The 18,790-nt window shown below is 30.1% G+C and overlaps 1 protein-coding gene and 1 long non-coding RNA gene across 8 annotated transcripts; one reads left to right on the top strand and one right to left on the bottom strand.

Moving 5' to 3' along the window:
* Positions 1-118: 118 nt before the first annotated feature.
* LOC141525042 (uncharacterized) lies at positions 119-3,718 on the top strand. Of its 3 annotated transcripts, XR_012478794.1 has the most exons (6): positions 119-279; positions 364-581; positions 1,168-1,612; positions 1,738-2,002; positions 2,122-2,191; positions 2,293-3,718. It is a non-coding gene; the product is annotated as an uncharacterized LOC141525042 (long non-coding RNA). The 3 variants fall into 3 exon arrangements; XR_012478795.1 differs by having other exon boundaries at positions 119-597; positions 2,293-3,695; XR_012478793.1 differs by having other exon boundaries at positions 119-581; positions 2,293-3,681.
* Positions 2,921-18,731, bottom strand: Frmd5 (FERM domain containing). 5 transcript variants are annotated; one of them, XM_074239308.1, is made up of 12 exons: positions 17,965-18,731; positions 13,439-13,543; positions 13,304-13,346; positions 12,259-12,435; positions 10,983-11,194; positions 10,689-10,841; positions 9,884-9,898; positions 9,145-9,233; positions 8,128-8,387; positions 7,793-7,969; positions 6,209-6,916; positions 2,921-5,531 (listed from the first exon to the last, which is right to left on the bottom strand). In XM_074239308.1, the coding sequence occupies exons 1-12, from the start codon at positions 18,058-18,060 to the stop codon at positions 5,095-5,097; spliced, it is 2,472 nt and encodes an 823-aa protein (XP_074095409.1). In that variant the 5' UTR covers positions 18,061-18,731; the 3' UTR covers positions 2,921-5,094. The 5 variants fall into 5 exon arrangements, with proteins under 5 accessions (XP_074095409.1, XP_074095410.1, XP_074095411.1 ...); XM_074239309.1 differs by having other exon boundaries at positions 2,921-5,528; XM_074239310.1 differs by lacking the exon at positions 17,965-18,731 and adding an exon at positions 16,227-16,278.
* Positions 18,732-18,790: the final 59 nt, after the last annotated feature.

The following is an 18,790-nucleotide window of genomic DNA, read 5'->3' as shown; positions in this document are numbered from 1 at the left end:
CGTGCCGATACGACTGTCTTCTTTTTTTTCACGTACTCTTATTACTCCCACTCCGGCTATTCGCTCGCCTCAACCTTCTCTATTCCCGCCAAATCCTCACCCTCCTTCTCCTACACCTACAAAACACACAATAGTCCATTTCCATAGTAGAGTTACAGCCATACAAATGCTACCAAGTTCTTCTCTATTCAAACTTTTAGATACTTGTTCATTTATACGTGACCTTTATAACCTTATAAATCACTAGCCTGACCTTTAATTTGTTCCTGTCATCTTCAAGTATTGGTTCTTCAATTTAACTTCAAACTCACTAGTTTTCTAATTTTCTACCTGACAGCTTTACAAGTTTAATAATTTCCAAAGCTTGCTGGATTGACAAGAAGGATGTAATCTCAGATGTTCTGAAATTATTCAAAATCAGGAAGATAAGTTTCAAATAATATTTTAGTAAAAATTTTCAATTTATTAATTATATTGTTTTTTATTATAGCTGATGATTTATTGGATTGTAAATCTTGGATATATTTGTTCAATTGCAGCGATTCAAATGATTACTTTATTAACAACAATGGCAAGGACAAGTAAATATCATTACCGGTTTGAATTTATTTATTTGTTTATTTCAGATTAAAAAATTTTTTTATGCTTGAGAAAAAAAATTTTTAAAATTGCATAGAAAGCTTGTGAAAATTTTCGTATGTATTTTTTTATACTATTTCTTCTGTAAATTGTTTACAAATAAATTGTTTATAAATTATTAAAAAATTATCAGATTTCTGCTAAATTCACACTCATTAGAATTTATAATAATTAAACAATTATAAAAAAAATTTAATAAAAAATTCCACGTGTGAAAATTAATAACAATTACAAGTGAAAATTTTTAAAAGCGTTTTTTTGTTGAAATTGATTTATTATTAAAATTTTTAAAATTGACAGCTAACTTCAGTATCATAAATTATGGCAAAAAAAATTGACACGTAGAAATTTTAAAAAATTAAAAAGGCAATTTTTTTTAAATAATTTTTCGGAGCAAATTTGTTTATTAAATAAAATAAAAAAATGTTCAAGTGACTGCTAACTTAAATGTCAGTTAATATTTTTTCATTGTCATAATTGAGATATTTGATTTATTAAATCAATAACATCAAATAAAATAATTTTCAGGGTCTATGTGATATAATAATGAGTCTTGTAACGATTAGTGTCGTTCCCAATGACGACATCGAAAGTACACAAGTACAAAGTGTGAGTAAAAAGAATAGAATGGATACTGACATTAGTCGAGTCGGTGCTAGGCAGATTGGATGGTACTAAAGATGAAGAGAACGTATAATGTGAAACCTAGATTCTAAACTTCACTTATATGTGTAACTAATCATAAATGCTGAAGCTGATGACACTTTAAGGGTCAGGTGACGCTCGATCGATTAAAAACTAGTATAGTGGACAGTCGATGCCCTCTTGGTCTACTTAAAAAAATATAAAAGGATTGCCGGGAGATCTAATTATAGTTTGATGCAGGATTATCGAGGTCATTAAGAACAGATGAACAGGAAAATGCTTTTAACTTTTTAAATAAAAACCTTAAGGGAAAATTTAACATAAGTTTGTAAGTTTTTAAAAGAAATTGATAGTACTGCTGGTACGGAAATACTGATTTCTCAGTGGGATAGCTTTTATTACTTTTGTTACTTTTATTGCTTATAAAGTTAATTGGAAAATTTATTGTTGTAGATTGAGGACGTATATTTTTACTATATACGTTAGCTGTGAGCTGAAATTAATCGATTGCCCACCTATGGAGATAGAGAAAATATAATCTTAACTTTTGATTTTGGAAATAACGATTAGATAATATCACTGCGCCCACGTCATTCTTGCTTAGTCACTTAACTAAATTTATCAGGAGCTTTTATGTGTTTTCTGGGATTTAACGAATGATTTATTTACAAATTTATATTATATCGATAGCAAAGATAACGCTCCCACGGTTTATATGGTAATTTAATCGAAAGTGTTTCGTATAATTTATTTAATAAAAAAAAATTACTTTTTTTATGATTGACAATATCATTTTATGGCCGATAATTATTTTTTAATTGATTTTATTGATTTCAGGTAAAACGGGTTATTTTAATAGGAAATATATATCAATAGAGATTGAATATTAATTTTTTTTCACTTACAGGTAAAATGTTTTTTTTTTTTTTTTTTTTAATAATAATAAAATAATATGCTAATATTTTAAAGTGTAAATAAATAATTATGCAATACATCATTTTATTTTAGTTAAATGTACAATTAAATTGGAGTCCAGGGTTGAGTTGTTATATAAACGTTTGCAAAAATAATAAAATACGTCACAATGAATTTTTGGAAAAGTGCAAATTTATTTCGATCGTGCAGCGATGATCTTTACAAGATGCGTTGATATTTATTATTTTATTTTTTTATTAATCGATCTCATTTATTTATAAACATCTTGAAGATCATCATCTGTCTCTCGTATTTTCTTTCCATTATTTTTTTAATTTTTTTTACTTTTCAATTTATTTATTTTTATCCACGTGTCGGTTTAGCAACTTCCAATGCACACTTATCCGGCCATTTAATAATAAATAAATAAATAAATAAAATACATATACATAATTATTGTTTCATATTACGTAATTATTATTACATATTATTGCTCGTCTTATTTTAAAAGGTAAAAATTTAAGAAGTACAATTATCATGATGATTAAATAATATAAAATAACAATAAAAATATATATTATATATTTATATAAATTATAAATAAAAGTTACTTTACAGACACGTAGAAACATCGAGTATTCTTCAAAATTGAAAAACATTTTTTTTACTCGATGTTTTATTTAATTTCCAATTTTTTTACCTACTAAATATATTTTATTGATTCACATTAGACACGACTAGATCAACTAGATTAAGCGTACAAAAGTTTGAGAGTAATATAAAGATTTTGATTAGAGATCTTGGAACTTTGTAGTATTGTTTGTTTGTTTGTTTGTTGTTCTCTGACGGATTACACAATAGATTTATTTGTTTTCACACTCAATTTATTGAACTTATCAAGTTTGATACTTAAAAAAAAAAAAAAAAAAAAAAAACAGCTTAGCGAGCAGTTAACAATGATTGTTTTCGTGTATCAAGTTTAATTGTCGCAATATGTATAAGTCATGGCCTTCAATTAATTTTTTAATTAAATGTACTATCAAATAATTTTCGTACAGCACCGTATCAAATAAATAATGAAAATAACGAAAGAAAAATTTTAATAAAATTGATAAAACTGAAACAAATACAAATGACAACTGTAGTTTTAAATAACTATGATATGTCAGCTAAAAAGCATTTTACTAAAACTATATTACTTTTTATAATCTTCTATAGAATAACTAAATGCCTCTTTTCGTCACTAAAGACTCGCGTATTATTTTTTTTTTCTACCACATATTTCAGTACAATTCATTATTTCTATTATTTTTTACTTTATTTCGTTCCTTTTTGCCTTCTTATTCACGCGAATAAGAGAAAAGGAGTAATTAGATGATTCGAACTATTTTTCATTTTTTACAATTGCCATGACTCCGTTATCTAATAAGCAATATAATTTTTTTTCTTTTGAAATAATCTTATTAAAACTCCCGAAAATTTATAATACAATTTACAATAAATTAAATAACAAATTAAATAAACTGTAATAATTAAAAGATTAATTTTTCTGTGATTGCAGATCACTTTTGACAAAATTCAATTATTATTTATATTTTTAAATTTATTTATAATATTCAAACACTCCACAATTATTTTCAAATATTTTAATTATCTATTCTTATCGGATTTATTGCAATTGACATCCGTTTTATTATACACAATTTTATTTACTTATCTATTCAATTATTTATTTATTTATTTGTTAAGTAAACAAAGTGCCTCATTATCACTCAGATTTAGTTTACAGTAGAAGCATTTATTGAGACCTAGGTATGTTATTTATTACATATATGATTTTAATATACATATGAATGTTCCTACGCATTTATTACGTACAGGAAAAAAATCGGCAGATTTTACAATTAATTATTTTTACTATTTTCTTTTTTTTTTTTTTTTGGTTTAGCTCTTGGAAAATTTTGCGACCATTTAAATTGACTATGGGATATAATTGATGACATATATTATAAATTTCTTTAAATCTCAGCCAGAAACACGCAGCATGCGCGAATAAGGATTCTAGAATTGCGTAGGCACTTTTAGGAAATACAATAATATTTATATGACTCACAATCAGTCATTTGTTGTAATAATAATTATAATAATTATTATCATTATTGTTAATCAAAATGTGGAATGCAATTAGAACAGTAAAATGAACCAAATATTATATTTATATATTTATATTTATAATAAATATGATTTATGAGATGAAGCGATGTCAACGAACTCATTTTAGTTTTGTTTAACTTTCCTACGTCACAATTTTTTCGCATTTTTTTCAATTACACCAATCCGAGTGATGAATTGTTGAAGATATTTACCATCAATCATAATAAACATCTTTCTACAATCTATTATTACACATTAAAGATCTACAGTTGTACAGATACAATCTTAATTTTGTTTTTATTCAATGATAAAATATTTTACTCTGTCTAAATACGCTTGTTTCTTTCAAATTTATTTTTATTTTATTTTTTTTTTTTTTTGTTATTTTATATTTTTTTAGGAAGTATTTTCACACAAATTTCATTTTCATCTATAAAAAATCTACCTGTGTTCGATAGGCCATGTTTTTTTAATAATCCGACGTCACATTACCGTACAATGAACTTTTTGGTAGCAAATAGAAAATAAAGTACAATAATTTCCAAAATATTTAATGGAAGTTAATGACGTTTTTAAATAATGTGATGACTTGGCTATTTTTGACTTGGCACTGTCCATATTTATAATTATAATTAATTATAATATTTTTTTTTTATTATTATTATCATTTATCATTTATCATTTAGAAAAAAAGACTGACTGAGCAATTAAGGAAATTATTTTATTCGGCCGACTGCCTGATCAAAATAGGCCGAGTTTGGTCCTAAGAAACTCCCTGATGGGTACGTAGTAGTGACTTTTGAATGAAATCATTTCAGGTGTCTTGCGGATGCTCTCAAACACTGCTGAGTCAGTTTCAAAAACAATAACAACAACAATAAACAACATTGTTACTGTAAGAATAAATGCCGATACAAATAGACGTATGCATCGTACACTGCGTAACGCACGTGATCTACTGCTACCACCACCACCAACAATAATTGATTTGGTTGTTGAACCAACTGGTTGCAAACAAAGTTTGCTGTTTTGTAACTTTTGCATTTTTGGTACTGGTGTAACAGATCTACTTTGGGTTTTTCCAAGCCCGTCCACCAACTGGCTTTCAGACGACGAGTGATCGAATGAGTCTCGAAAGAAGTAGTCGTTTGTATCGGCATCGCCCACTTGTCCTCCTACTGGAACAAACAGAAATATAGTTTCAATAAAAGCTTTTCAGTTACACAGGAAACTTGTACAGATACATATACTTTTTTATACTTTATAGTTTATATTATGTTTATGTTTTATTATTTTTTATTTTCTTCCAGTATTTTTTACTTCTCTTTTGTATTATTGTGTGAGCTCTCAGCGGTCGATACATTCGTCTGATTGTTATACACCGAAGCGAGATTTAAACATCGTTTTTTTTTCTTTTTTCTATCATAAAAAGGGATAGTGAGAGAGTACAAACATATATGTACAAATATGAACAAGTGGCGTGGTGGATATATAAACGATAAAGGGTAGAGAGGAATAGTTTAAATGAAAAAAAAATTTCAATTGAGAGAACGAGAGAGAAAGAGAGACGTAAATCGTGCACGTTATGGCTCCAAAATCGTGACAGACAGTGGCAATTGTAAAAAAGGCGAAAGGATAATAAAGCGTTCAGTTAGTTTATGAATAGATAAAGCAACAAATGAGTGCACAATTCAGCGAGTCGTAAATATTGTAAAAATATTTTAAAAATTAAAGTCAATACTGCAAAATTTTAAATATATTATTTACAGTATATATAAAAAGGAAAAAAAAAAATAGTTTTATGATGATTACAGATGACGACAACCTACCTCGTGAAATAGTCATTCAAGCTCACCTGGTTCATGTCTACTTTTGACGTCCAAGGGTAAATCTTTACTGGTGTTTCCACCGCCGCATGTTGAAGTATTTGATGTAGTGGCTGCTACAGCCGCTGCAGCAATTGCCATGGCAAGTGCCATTGGTCCATTTCTACTTCTCGCGGAAATTATACTGCCATTAACAGTACTCTTTTGTGTCGCTGAAGAGGTATTTGCGGTTACTACAGTATTAGTGGTCTCTAGATTGTTATTCTTCGGCGTACTCTTGGTGATGGATGACGACGAGCTTACCTGACTCTCAATAGTTCTAATATCTTGTAAGCTATTGCGTGATTCTGAACTATTGAATCCATTTATATGCTTCGGTGTTGTACCAATTAATCTTGAATAAGTATTTTTTATTCCGGTATTATTGATACCTGGATTTATTTTGAATGATAGCGTTGATAGCGACGATGACGCTTTTATAGGCGTTCTGGAGGTTTTAATAATAAGTGCCGTGGATCTTATAATTTTTGGGCTTTTCTCCAGCGAATTTATTTTTTGTCTCACCACATTATCAATATTCTTTCCCACAAGTTCTTCAGAGCCTATGACTATTTTTTGACTGTAGAACGCCGGCGGACGGCCAAATGTATTTTTATTTGGAAATTTCACTTTTTTCACTTGATTTGTGATGGATGTGGTGGTGTGGGCACTCGCATGCGATTCATTTTCGTCTACCGCTAAAGAACAGAAAGAAATAAAAAACAAATCAAGAGGTACTAAAAAAAAAGCCAAACAAAAAATTAAATAAAACAAAAAAAGAAAGCTAAATAACTAACTATTTGCTGATTTGTTCCTTGTACACAACCACTATTATTATTTTTAAATTGTTTCATACATACATATATATATAAAATAAAAGTAAAGAAAGTAAATTATAAAGAAAATGAAAAAGAAAAAAATAAAGAGTTGCTGTGCCCGGAAATATCATTCAGTGAGAGAGTAGCGGCAAAATATGTCCAAAGCTAGGCCGGTTGTATATAAATATATACATATATGTATATTATGCGAAACTCTGCTATCAACTACTTTTATTTATGAGAAAACTAAGAAAAGGAAATAAGGAAATACATGATTTACACAGATATATAAATACGTAAAGGTAATAGTGTAGGTAGAAGAGACGAATTGCCATCAAACTTGGCCAGAAACTTGATCTTCAGGTTTTATCGTAACTTGTGCATCGACCGCTTGGACAGCTCGATAAATTTTCCCTCGACACAAGAATTTTCCCCAGTGTATGACACAAGTATCAAAAAAATCGTAAAAAAGTCCATAACAATAAAAAAGTAGAAAAAAAAATCTGAAGAAGACTTTCTTCCGGCATGTTGTATGTTGAAGATAAAACAGCAAGTAGACACACCGGAAGTTGTTTACCCGTATATACCAGACAGTTAGATAAGACGTGTGTTGATTTTAGCAAGAAACAGCGAAATAGGAAATAGCAATAAGCGTTGATGATGGAAAAAAAAAAATGATGATAATGTTTTATGTGTGTTGACATAAAAGAGCTTATTAGGATATTGCCAGCAATTTAATAAGCGATGATTACCAACCGTTATTTCTCTTGGCATATATTTCTTGGTCCTCTGATACAGTCTCCAATAGTGGTAGTGTATTGTCAGGGCAATAGGGAGAACTAAGGGGAACACCCGAGGCATTAGCTCCTGCCTCAGCCATACCAGCGCCGTCTAAACCTGCGCTATGACAGCTTCTCGGCAAACTTGAATATCCTATTTAAATTGACAGTGATTATTAGTATTATGATACTATTAAACACAATTTAATTCATTACAGTAATAATGATAATAATAATAATAATAATAATTAATAATTATTGGTAAAATATTTTAGGCTACTAGCGGCTAAATTAAACAGTTTGATCACTCACGAATTTCAATAAGATCTTGACTAGGAGTGCTTGGAGTAGCTGGTACACTACTTGCTTTTCTGCGGAGTCCAGCACTCTGACAACGTTGAACTGGTCCGTTGCCTTTACCACGCAGCGATGAAGCCTCTCCGGAACCCGCAGATGCCGCAGCCGTTTCCTCCAACACTTCCCTCTCCGTTCTCCCAGTGTACTTAAACTTGGTGCCCCAAGAGAATATAGATCCACCGCTTACAACTGGTGCGTCCGAGGCTCTGGGCAACCTGCGTGAAAATTTCTTCACTTTACAGCTATTCTACATGAATACATATATACTCCTTCCTCATCATGCATGTTTTTTCGGAAGAGTTAATGTCAGAAAATTCTTAGCGATATTTTACAAAGATTATTTTTTTATATACACAGTTGAGGAAGAATATCAGGAAACCCCGGTTGTTGTTGCTGTTGTCGCAGTTGTTGGTAATGCTATTATTGTATTTTTATTATTTTTATTACTCTGTTGAAGAAGCTATTAAAGTAAGTAGTAAAGTAGGTGTCAACGGCGGTGGAATTGTAAAGTTAAATTACTTTTTTCTTTGATAGTATAAAAAAATTAAAATACTTTTTTTTTTTAACTGGATCTTTTTGCAATTAAACTAAGCTGGTATGCAGAATTTATAAAATCAGAATTTATTTATTTATCTCTTCAAGCTTTTTTTCTTTATACCCAATATCATTATTCGCTGTCTTGATAATGTTTATTAGTATAAATAAGAAAAACAAGGAGATGGAGTATGGAGTATGGAATGAGAATTGTTGAGCCTCTGGCAACTAGTTTAATTGGATTAATCTACAAAACAATTACATGGCAATTAGACAGCTGCTTTAATACGATTACACGATGGACCGAGCATCAGAAGCACAAATAAACATGACAAGCTAAATTTTTTAAATCTAGAATAGAATAAAAATTATTAAAATTAATTCTAGTAATTGTATTACAATAAAAAATAAATAAATAAATTTATAATATTTACTTACGTGAAAAACAGCATCTGTTCAATGGCGCATCTCCATACATGCCGGCAATTTGATCCAGTCGGGCACTTGAAGCCAACGGTATGCTTTTTCTGAAAGTACCGGCAGACTATTTTTGCTATCGATATTTTGCTATCACTATTACTAATATAAATAAATAAAAAATAATGTGAATATGTACGTAAGTATTTTTCTATAACTTACATGTGGCTACTCAATATATTTTTTATGATAACTAGTACACGTGTAATTATTTATACCACTATCTAAATTACTAGTAATGATAAAGCGCGAGTAGAAGCTTCGCTAATCACTTATATTACTTCAAGTACATAATGCTCTTTTACACTTTACGTAGGCGTTATATATAAAAGTTACATGTACGGTAGGTTTATGAAAAAAAAAAAAAAAGTTAATAAAAGTGTATTACCCACACGAGAGAGCGTCGACGGAAGTGGGCGAGTGAAGAGTTAAATAAAATAAGAAATGTAACAAGACCGCGAAGAAAGAGCAAATTAAAAGTGAAGTCAAAGTAAAAATATTAACTCGTCCCCAGTCTTGGTCTTAGTCTTGGTTACGTTGTCTTGGTCGTCGTCAGTTCCAGCACACACTGTCGTGACGTTCCGGTGTGTTTAAGAAAGTCTCTGGTATGGTCTCTAGTCTGTACGACGTGGTTGGTGAAACATCGAGGCGACTCAACTGGCTTTACTTAATAGCAATCTGGAGTATACATACTACTCACCTTCGTTCTCAAGTCCTTATAGGTGTGCAGAACCAGCCCAATACACAGACCGAGAAAATAATGTAAAAAAAAAAGAGAATAAAAGAGGGAGTTAGTAATGAGATTATTTAGAGGGTGGTTGTATAATCGTATCAACGACATTGAAATAGCACCGTGTAATACCTTATTCCTCTATGTTTTCACTCGGCCCTCTAACACACATATTTTTTATACATTATATATATTATGAATATAAATATAAATATATTTAGATATTTATTTCAATTTTTTTCTTAGAGCGCATGCACTCGGATAAATACCTCGGAAACTTTATGAAAAATTGTACCAGAAAACCTTGTGAACCGTAGCATAGTAACACAAGGTCGGCTTTAGATCAATTTACGTTTTTATATTTTTTATGTTTATATGTATATATTTTTTATTTTTTATGCCAAGCTTACTCATAGACTTATTTTTTTAAAAGAAGAAAATGAGATTAATACCGGCTGTAGGAGTGCTTAAGAGCCGTGTGATGAAACAAGAGGTATTGTTGGTGTTATAAAAATATAAATAATAAAAAAAAAAGTCATTATTATTATTTCAATTCACAAAACTTTTTTATATACAGACAAAGTTCACCGTGAGCTTTTTTGCTGAGTATTCAGAAAAGTTGAAAAAGAAAAATAAATTGCTTGGCTCACAACCAAATTAATTTTTGTTTAAAAATTATTATTTTTAAATCAATTGTTCACCAGAGCAAACAATTTTTTTCGTTGGTTAATTTAAACAGTAAATATTTTATTTATTATATATTTTTTATTTATACCTCGGTGATGGTCAAATGGACAATAAACATTTTCCCTTCGTAATTTATTTTCTGTACTTCGGACCAGCGGAAATGATTCGTCTGTCGTGATCCTTGAAATGTGAGGATTCCGTGATGATTTATCCCTAAGTACAGCTGGGTTCCTTTATGATCCTGCAGGAATAAAATAAGTTATTGGTTTAATCAAACAAAAATAATGAGAACGTATAATATAAATAAATTGATACAATGAGTCATGTTGCATTGGAAAGAAAAGCATGTGTGTAATTCTTCGGATCATTTATAGCTGCTTACCTTGACAGGATGGGGATCAACCGCATAGGTGTCAAGTTGAGACGCTAGCCTGAGAAAATGTATCTCTGCTTGTTCAGCCGTAAAACCCTTGAGCTGTGTCTGATGTAGTTCCATTGCTTTTTCTTCAATGGTCTCAGTCTGTTTGAGCAGAAGCTTGTGCTCGGAAATGTAATTGCCCACGTGGATCTCCGGATCGTACTCGCCAAGCTCGTCTGATTGACCAATACAAATGCCGTGTAGTAGGTAGAAAATAGTATATAAATATGTGGGACATTCCAGGCTAAATCACCCGCTTTTTTTTTGTTTTATTTTTAATTCTGTTCACTTTATCTTTCCGTTTCAGCTGAAAGTACCTTTGAATTTTTAATTTTTTGATGAATCTTTTAAATTTGAATATTTATCCCGGATTTTTTTTTTATTTCTTCATTTACTTTTATCTAAAAATATTTTCACAAAATACTTCCCGGCAAAAGCCAGAAGAAATATGTAGATTTTTAATTTAATCAAAGTGGTAAATAGAAATTATAATGTAAGCATAATTGCTGGTTCATAAACTTTCCTTGTTACGCTTAAAGCGCTATAAAAAACTAAAGTCATTAAAATTAAGACTATAATATTTGGAATTAAAGCTTATTTTATATTTTACCGCTTACACATTTTACATTTTTCAGTTATTATAAATTTTTCAGAATAATTATTAATAAATTGAAACTAGTTGTGTAATAAATTTCAGAAAATAAAAATTTATTTAACTCTATAATTTTCTATTAATATTTTCATTACTAAAATAATGTTTGGCCAAAGTGCTATTATTACTATAATAATATTAATTCACTCACAAATGGTCATCAATAATACTTGGAAAGCAAACCATGTTCTCCAAAATCAACAATCATCCATATAACTAAATTACATAGAATGCAATTGTACGTAAAATTGTTGATTTTGACAATCATTATGAATTATTAATACTATTAAAAAATAATCCCAAATTGACTCTCATGAAATCATTAATATTTCAGTACTGATATAAATATTAATAGAAAATTAAGAGCTTAATAAATTTTTATAAAATTTCGCAAAATGATAATCTGAAGATTAAGTGAATCCAGAATAAAAATATTAAAAATTTAAGACGGTTTGATTTAGCGTGAAAGTTCAATAATAGATAGATAATTAAGTGATATAGTAGGAGTAGTAACAAGCCTATGATGAGTCTTTATCATAATTGCTTCTCCATTAATACATAAAATATGAATAGACTACAAATCCTTACTGTGGAGAATGCAAGCTGCCAGCAGCGATGCCTCCCCTGGACTGCAGTAGAGTCGTCCATGCAGCAGGTCCCTCTTGAGCTGTTGATAAATTTGATATCTGGTAATCTCATCCTTCAGCCTCAGGGGATCTGGCGGGTAGAATTTCACGCGGAAGCTGAACAGGATTGGCTCCATATCTGCAATAAATTAGCGCTCATAAATACATATCCATATACATGTATTGTAATATCAATAAAACGAGAACTAGAACTACACCCCGACAATTACACGGCATATAAACTGCAGTAATTGCATTTGTCTGGAGTTTACAGAGGAAAATTTAAAAAATGAAAATTTAAAGCTCCCTAAAATACGGAAGTAAAGAGAATATTTTTTTTTACGACAACCGTGACTCAAAGTCCAGCTGAAATTGAAATATTTACTCAGTAGTAGACTAGAGTAAACTAAAGAATTCTGGAGCAGCTTACAGCCAAGAATTTATAAGATGAGCAAGACCTGCACGTCTTTCTATCTAGGTAAGCTCTTGTATCTTGCAGTCATGTAGTTTTTATAGTTTTATTTAGGAGTATGAGCTGTACTACACGTGTATGCCTCTACACAGCCTAAGCAGCCTTTGAAAATTTGATGCGACATCGACCCGGCAGGCTGTACCTACCATAAACTAAATAGAAAATGGATAGGTGCGCGTGCTCATACATCTAGTCTAGACTTTAACGGTCTTGATGTATTATATAGGCATAAAAGTATATACATATGTAGATAAATGTATGTGATAAATGTATATGTAGGTGCATCACCCACTGGTCTATTGTTACCGGTTTACGTTTGGTCTCGCGACCCTACGCCGTCAATTGAGACCTTGTACCTACTGTGCCACTGGCGTGTACGTAGAATACTTGTTAAGTAGTAAGTAGAATACTTTTATTTGAGAATTGAATCAAAGGGAGCTTCCACCCGCCCTCGATGTAATCTAAGGTGCTTATAGACTTTACGACCGGAAAATCGATAAGTTTGATGAGTTACTTTGTGAACGTTGGTACGAACCTTTAACTTGCTTGACTACCGATTTCGCTAGGTCCAGCCAATGCTAAAAATAAATAAATTTTTATATAAACATAATAAATAGAAAAATAATTATTGTGTATTTAAGTTAAAAAAAAAAAAAAAAAAAAAACTTACCCGTTGTCTGCAATGATCGACGTAACGAAGTCCAAAGTAATCAGTCTCAATGATGTTGAGTTGTTTGCATACATACTCAAGGATATATCTTCCTTTGTGCTGGGGCTAATAAAAAAAAAAAAAGAAAAAAAATCATTTTCACACACGATTAGTACTTTTGATACGTAAGGTGTACTTTATATAATAAATATAGAGCTACCAGGGGAGAATAAGTCGTTAATTAAACTGTTGCGTTTTCTAAGACACGCGATTGCGCGAATACAAAGAAAGATTTGCAGTTTTTTTTCTACACATTTTATATTTATGTCGTTAATAATCGCCCCGCTAGATCTTGGAGATAAATAACTTAAATAATCGATGTTGAAATTAATCAGATGAAAATAGTAGTAATAAAGTTAAGTCACTATGATATTACCCCATTACATCATATCTTATATCATACATGTACGTTACTGCAGTTTAAATAGAAAAAAAGAGAATTAACATAAACGTTTTTGCGCATTTTTTTCACTCTTAATAAGACATGACTCTGCAGAATTCGTACTGGGAGTGTTATAAGAGAAGAAGATAAAGAAGTAGAAAAATTTTTAAGCTAAAAAGCCTAAAAGCGTTGCAGTGATGTGAGTAAATAAAAAATAAGAAAGTAGTGGAAGCATTGATGTGAAAGGAATAAAAATTTTTAGAGTGTGCTATTGCGATTCCATTTATCGTTTTTGTAGAAACGATTTTTTTATTTTTTAGTCAGGTAACATAAGTTGATGTACATATTTGTACATATGTATGTCAATATATAATTATAGCCTAATCCTATGCCGAGCAGAATGACGAGTTAAAGAGACAATTTAACATATAGACATATGTTTATTGGCTAAGCGACCACGCACCACCTTAATGACCAAAAAGACAGGCCAAGGTGATCTAGAGTGTAGAGTCTCGTGTGGTCTACACAACTGTTTGTAATAAAATACATACGACAAAATTTATATTACGTACATGTAAGTATTTAGTTTTAGTACTCAGCAGCATTACACAAATTTACGATATAATAAAACGGAGGTAGAGAAATATCCGATGGATTGTCTATTGCAGTATACAGGGTAAAAGCGTGAGTTATATCAACCATGTCTGGAAACTCGTATTTTGTATTGTGTATCATACATATGCATTAGTATCCATCTACCCGTCAGTCACATGCATATGTATTTATATCCTGAACATAGACCTTGATTTTAACGTTGAAATTAAGTGTATATCATTCAACTTTGTGTCTCTTAGATTTTTTAATTCATCATCCTGTTACATCTTCATTTATTTTTTTCTGCGCTTTAATTGAATTCCTAATATTATATTCTTTTGTGTACATCTTAATCTATTTCTTTTTACCCTTTAATCTAACTCGCTAAAAAGTACAAAAGTCAAGAGAAATTATATTTTTCTTGATACCTTCCGCGGAAAAAAATTAATTAGTATTTTCTTCAGATGAATTTAAAAATACGATTTTTTTAAATTAAAATACACACAAAATTAGTTTGTTTTTATCTTCACTGAAGTGTATAAATTAAATCTAGTTGTAAATTCACTTCTTTCACATATCTTCAACTATTTCTCGAACTTAAACTCAGTAAACATTTAATTTTGCGCTATTTCTTCTTGCACTCAAACTTTGCTTCAGATATTTTGACTCTTCCGCTTTCTCTGCTGACCTTTTCCTGTATAATGCGACAAACCTACACTTAAAACGAGTTACGGAAATTTCATCATTGTTACTTGATAAATTTATGTACGAAGTTAAACTTACTTTTAATTGCCTTTCTTGGACTATAATATACTAGTTAGATTATATTTCATATGTAAAATTAACTTTGTACATATATTTTGAATAAAATAAAAATAATTTAAAATTTCTATTACCTACAGTGTACTACTTATGATTTTTAATAATTAACTGCTTTATTGAGTAGCTGAAGATATATATATATATATATATATATATATATATATATATATATATATATATATATATATACATATATCATCATACGATTCGATAAATACATTTAACGATCGGCAATTAAACGATGATGAGTTGATAATGTCTATTTAGAGCGAAATGTATTTACGTATTTATACGAACATATTGCAAAGAACTTATTTATCAATTATACTAATGACCGCCACGTATTATTGTATATTAATATAATCTGCACTTTACTTTTAACTAATAATTTAATAAAATAACAAATTGCACGTTTTAATTAATTCCACACTAATAATCTAAAAAATGCAAAAGCCAATATTATAATTTTTTTTTTTCTAATTTAGAGTCTCTCATTACTCGACAAACTTTCAATTTAATTTCAAAAGGTCAATATAAATTATAAATGCAGTAACTTAATTAAAATAAAAGTTTTTTTTTTTTTTTTTTTTAATCTAATTACTCGGCTAATTTATACTTAAGATTTATTTAAAAGTATGTCGCCATGTAAAATAATTAATGAAGAAAAATAACAAAAATTATTATTTAAGTTTCTAGTTTTCAAAGTTGCTAACTATTTTGAAAGAAGCACGAGTAAACTCAAGCTAACTATTTTTCACAAAAATAATTCACGAGCACGTTTACATCAACAAGGTTAATTACGTAGGTATATATTTCTTATTTCTGCTTATACTTTCTACCTTTAAACTTTTAGTTTAGTTCTTTGACCAATTTAGGGTAAAGCAAAGACAAGTCAATACGTCAGATTAACGTGAATTCCCACTACTCAAAACTCCCTCGAGTTTTACCTACGTATATATTTTCCCCTAGGTTGCATGCACAGTGACAACGAGGGTGAAATTATATTGGAGTAACCCGGTACATGTTCTACTATGTAATGGTATTAATACATGTATGCATAAAATATAAGTTAGTACTCTACATTGGTATACACAACAGTACAATCAGTCATGACGATGCGATATGACATATAGCGCTAGTAAAGAATAAGAAGAAATGCACGAAGCTATACACTGTATATAGCTATAAGTACATTAATATACTTTTTTACTACACAACACAAAATACAACTTAACAAGTATATAGACTATATTATATTTATATGTATAAGTGTATCAGTATAACGTTCGTTGGCTATAACATAACTTTGTCTATTTCACTCACGCTTTATCATAAAATCTATATCCATTTCCATTTTTAGCCGGGAAGAGTAAGACCATCATAAATATTTATTGAGTACCCACGCGAGTCAATTGTAATCAACGACTTTGTCGTCGATTTCTCTGTGTGAATATTCATTCATTGTTAAAGCAAAAAGGAGAAAAAAAATTTAGTGAAAACAAATGAGGAAAAAAGCTCGATCAAATATTATAAAACGGAAAAAAGTGTTACACTCACGCGAATGTGAGTTAATAATAATAAAAAAGAAAAAAGAAAAAAAGCTATTGAACTAAAATTGAATAACTATATACATTATGCAGAATAATTGTGAGCAAGTGGACACTTGTGCTTGAGTAACTTGATTTTGATCGAGTGGCTATTGTCGCTGTTGGAGAATGCTCTTGGAACAAAACGACGTTAAAAGATCTCAGTGGAAAAAGGAGAGTTAGGATGGAAGGAAGAAAACGAAAAGGATGAAGAAGAAGAAGAAGATGAAGAAATAGAATAATAAAAGCTGAAAGAAATGTAAAAATATTTAAAAATATAAAAAGTGGTTAAGGAGAGAGTAGACAGGAAGAATAAGAGAGATGTCAAGGAGAGGGTGAATGTTCATCTCCCTCATAGTTGGTTGCACATAACCAGGGGATGAGAAATGAGAATTGTGCCAAAAATAACAGCCTTGTCCCACATCTCTAAACGCATATACGTATCCAAAAAGAGTGTAAAGATAAATAGTATTGAAAATAATAAATAAATTTAAGATTATTCTCAGTATTTTCAAAACAATATAACTGTTGTTTAAAGTGTACTCGTCAGCTCTCTTACATTCTGTTATTCACTAAATCGATTTTTATATTCACACACTCTTGCTCACTTTTTTATTCTCTCTTTCTGGCTTTTAAAGAGACATAATACAAGACCAGAAGAATTGATGTTTCGCAATAGACCTCTTCTATTCGGAGTGTGTGTATGAATGTGCTCAGTTATCAATAAGCTGCGATTTCACCTCGGAAAAATTTAATACCAACCAAACTTTAATACTTTTTTTTATTCTTCTTTCCTCATTATTCGTCCCAAGCTATATTATACATTCACACAAATACATATTACATTATCTGTCAGAACTGTGAAGAATCTATTTAGCTGAAAAATATTCAAACAGATTTATCTTATTTCCATTTAATTTAATTTAATTTAATTTTGCTTTGATTGTAATCTATACAATGAGTTAATGAATAATAAATAAAAATATAAACAATAAACCATTAATTAACATAAACGCAGACGTTGACGTTGACGTATTGCGTGTGCCACTGTTTCTATACAAGGTCGGCTTAAATAATAGTCTTGTTTATTTTATAAAAATTACCTGAAAGTCACAGTGGATAATTTCAGCGTCGTCAAGCAGTCGAATAGTGGCACGATGTACCACCGTAACGTCGTTCTTGCTGCCGAATTTCAACATTTCTGATCTCAGATCGCCACCTGAATTATCTTCCCGGCCTTCATCCCTTACACCCCCACAGCACCACACACTTGACGTTATTTAAACAAATTATTTTAAAATAATTGTAGCAATTTTATTGCTGCTGCTTTTTCTTCGCTTTTGCTGCTAATTATTATTATTTTTTTTTAATTATAATTATAATAGTAGTAATAATAATAACAACAAGAAAAATAAATACTACTACTACTTAAGATAATAGACCCGCTGAGGAGAACTCTCTGACAATGACAGAGAGAGAGTTCCTCAACGGGGACACGCGACCGGGCCACTGTTTCTCTCTGAAGCCGCGGGTATCGACTATCGACGAGACTACGGGTCGTGAGTATGAGCAAAGTCGACGAGGCATAGCCGAGTAAACTCGTATAACGGCTTTTTTTTATTTTTCTTCCCTTTTTTTTTTATATTTGTTGTTTATTTTTAATAAATCGCTAATTGTTATCAATTTATCGGATACGTGTCACCCCGACACGCTCTATTTTATTTTAACATTTCAGAGCATTGTAACCTTATTGTTTTTCTTTATTTTTATTTTAAATTACTCATCTACTGATTTTTTTTTTCTACTTAATTTTTCAGAAGTACTCATTTATTTATTATTTTTTTAGTTTTATAACATACAAAATTACTTGTGACGGAGAAGAGAAACACCGCTTCACTACTAAAGTGTTGTACGCTGATGCTTCTCAGA

This window comes from Cotesia typhae, unplaced genomic scaffold, assembly GCF_013202065.1.
Source record: "Cotesia typhae breed Kobodo isofemale line unplaced genomic scaffold, CoteBio_Ctyphae contig_23, whole genome shotgun sequence".
NCBI lineage: Eukaryota > Metazoa > Arthropoda > Insecta > Hymenoptera > Braconidae > Cotesia > Cotesia typhae.
Note: the sequence above shows the minus strand (reverse complement) of the source record. Positions and strands in the feature narration are given on the sequence as shown.

Coding starts and splice junctions, on each gene's coding strand:
- Frmd5 (XM_074239308.1), bottom strand. CDS start 18,060: ATGTTGAAATTCGGCAGCAAGAACGACGTTACGGTGGTACATCGTGCC. Junction 13,347..13,438: donor TCGATCATTGCAGACAACGG/GTAAGTTTTTTT, acceptor ATTTATTTTTAG/CATTGGCTGGACCTAGCGAA. Junction 11,195..12,258: donor GGCAGCTTGCATTCTCCACA/GTAAGGATTTGT, acceptor TTGGTCAATCAG/ACGAGCTTGGCGAGTACGAT.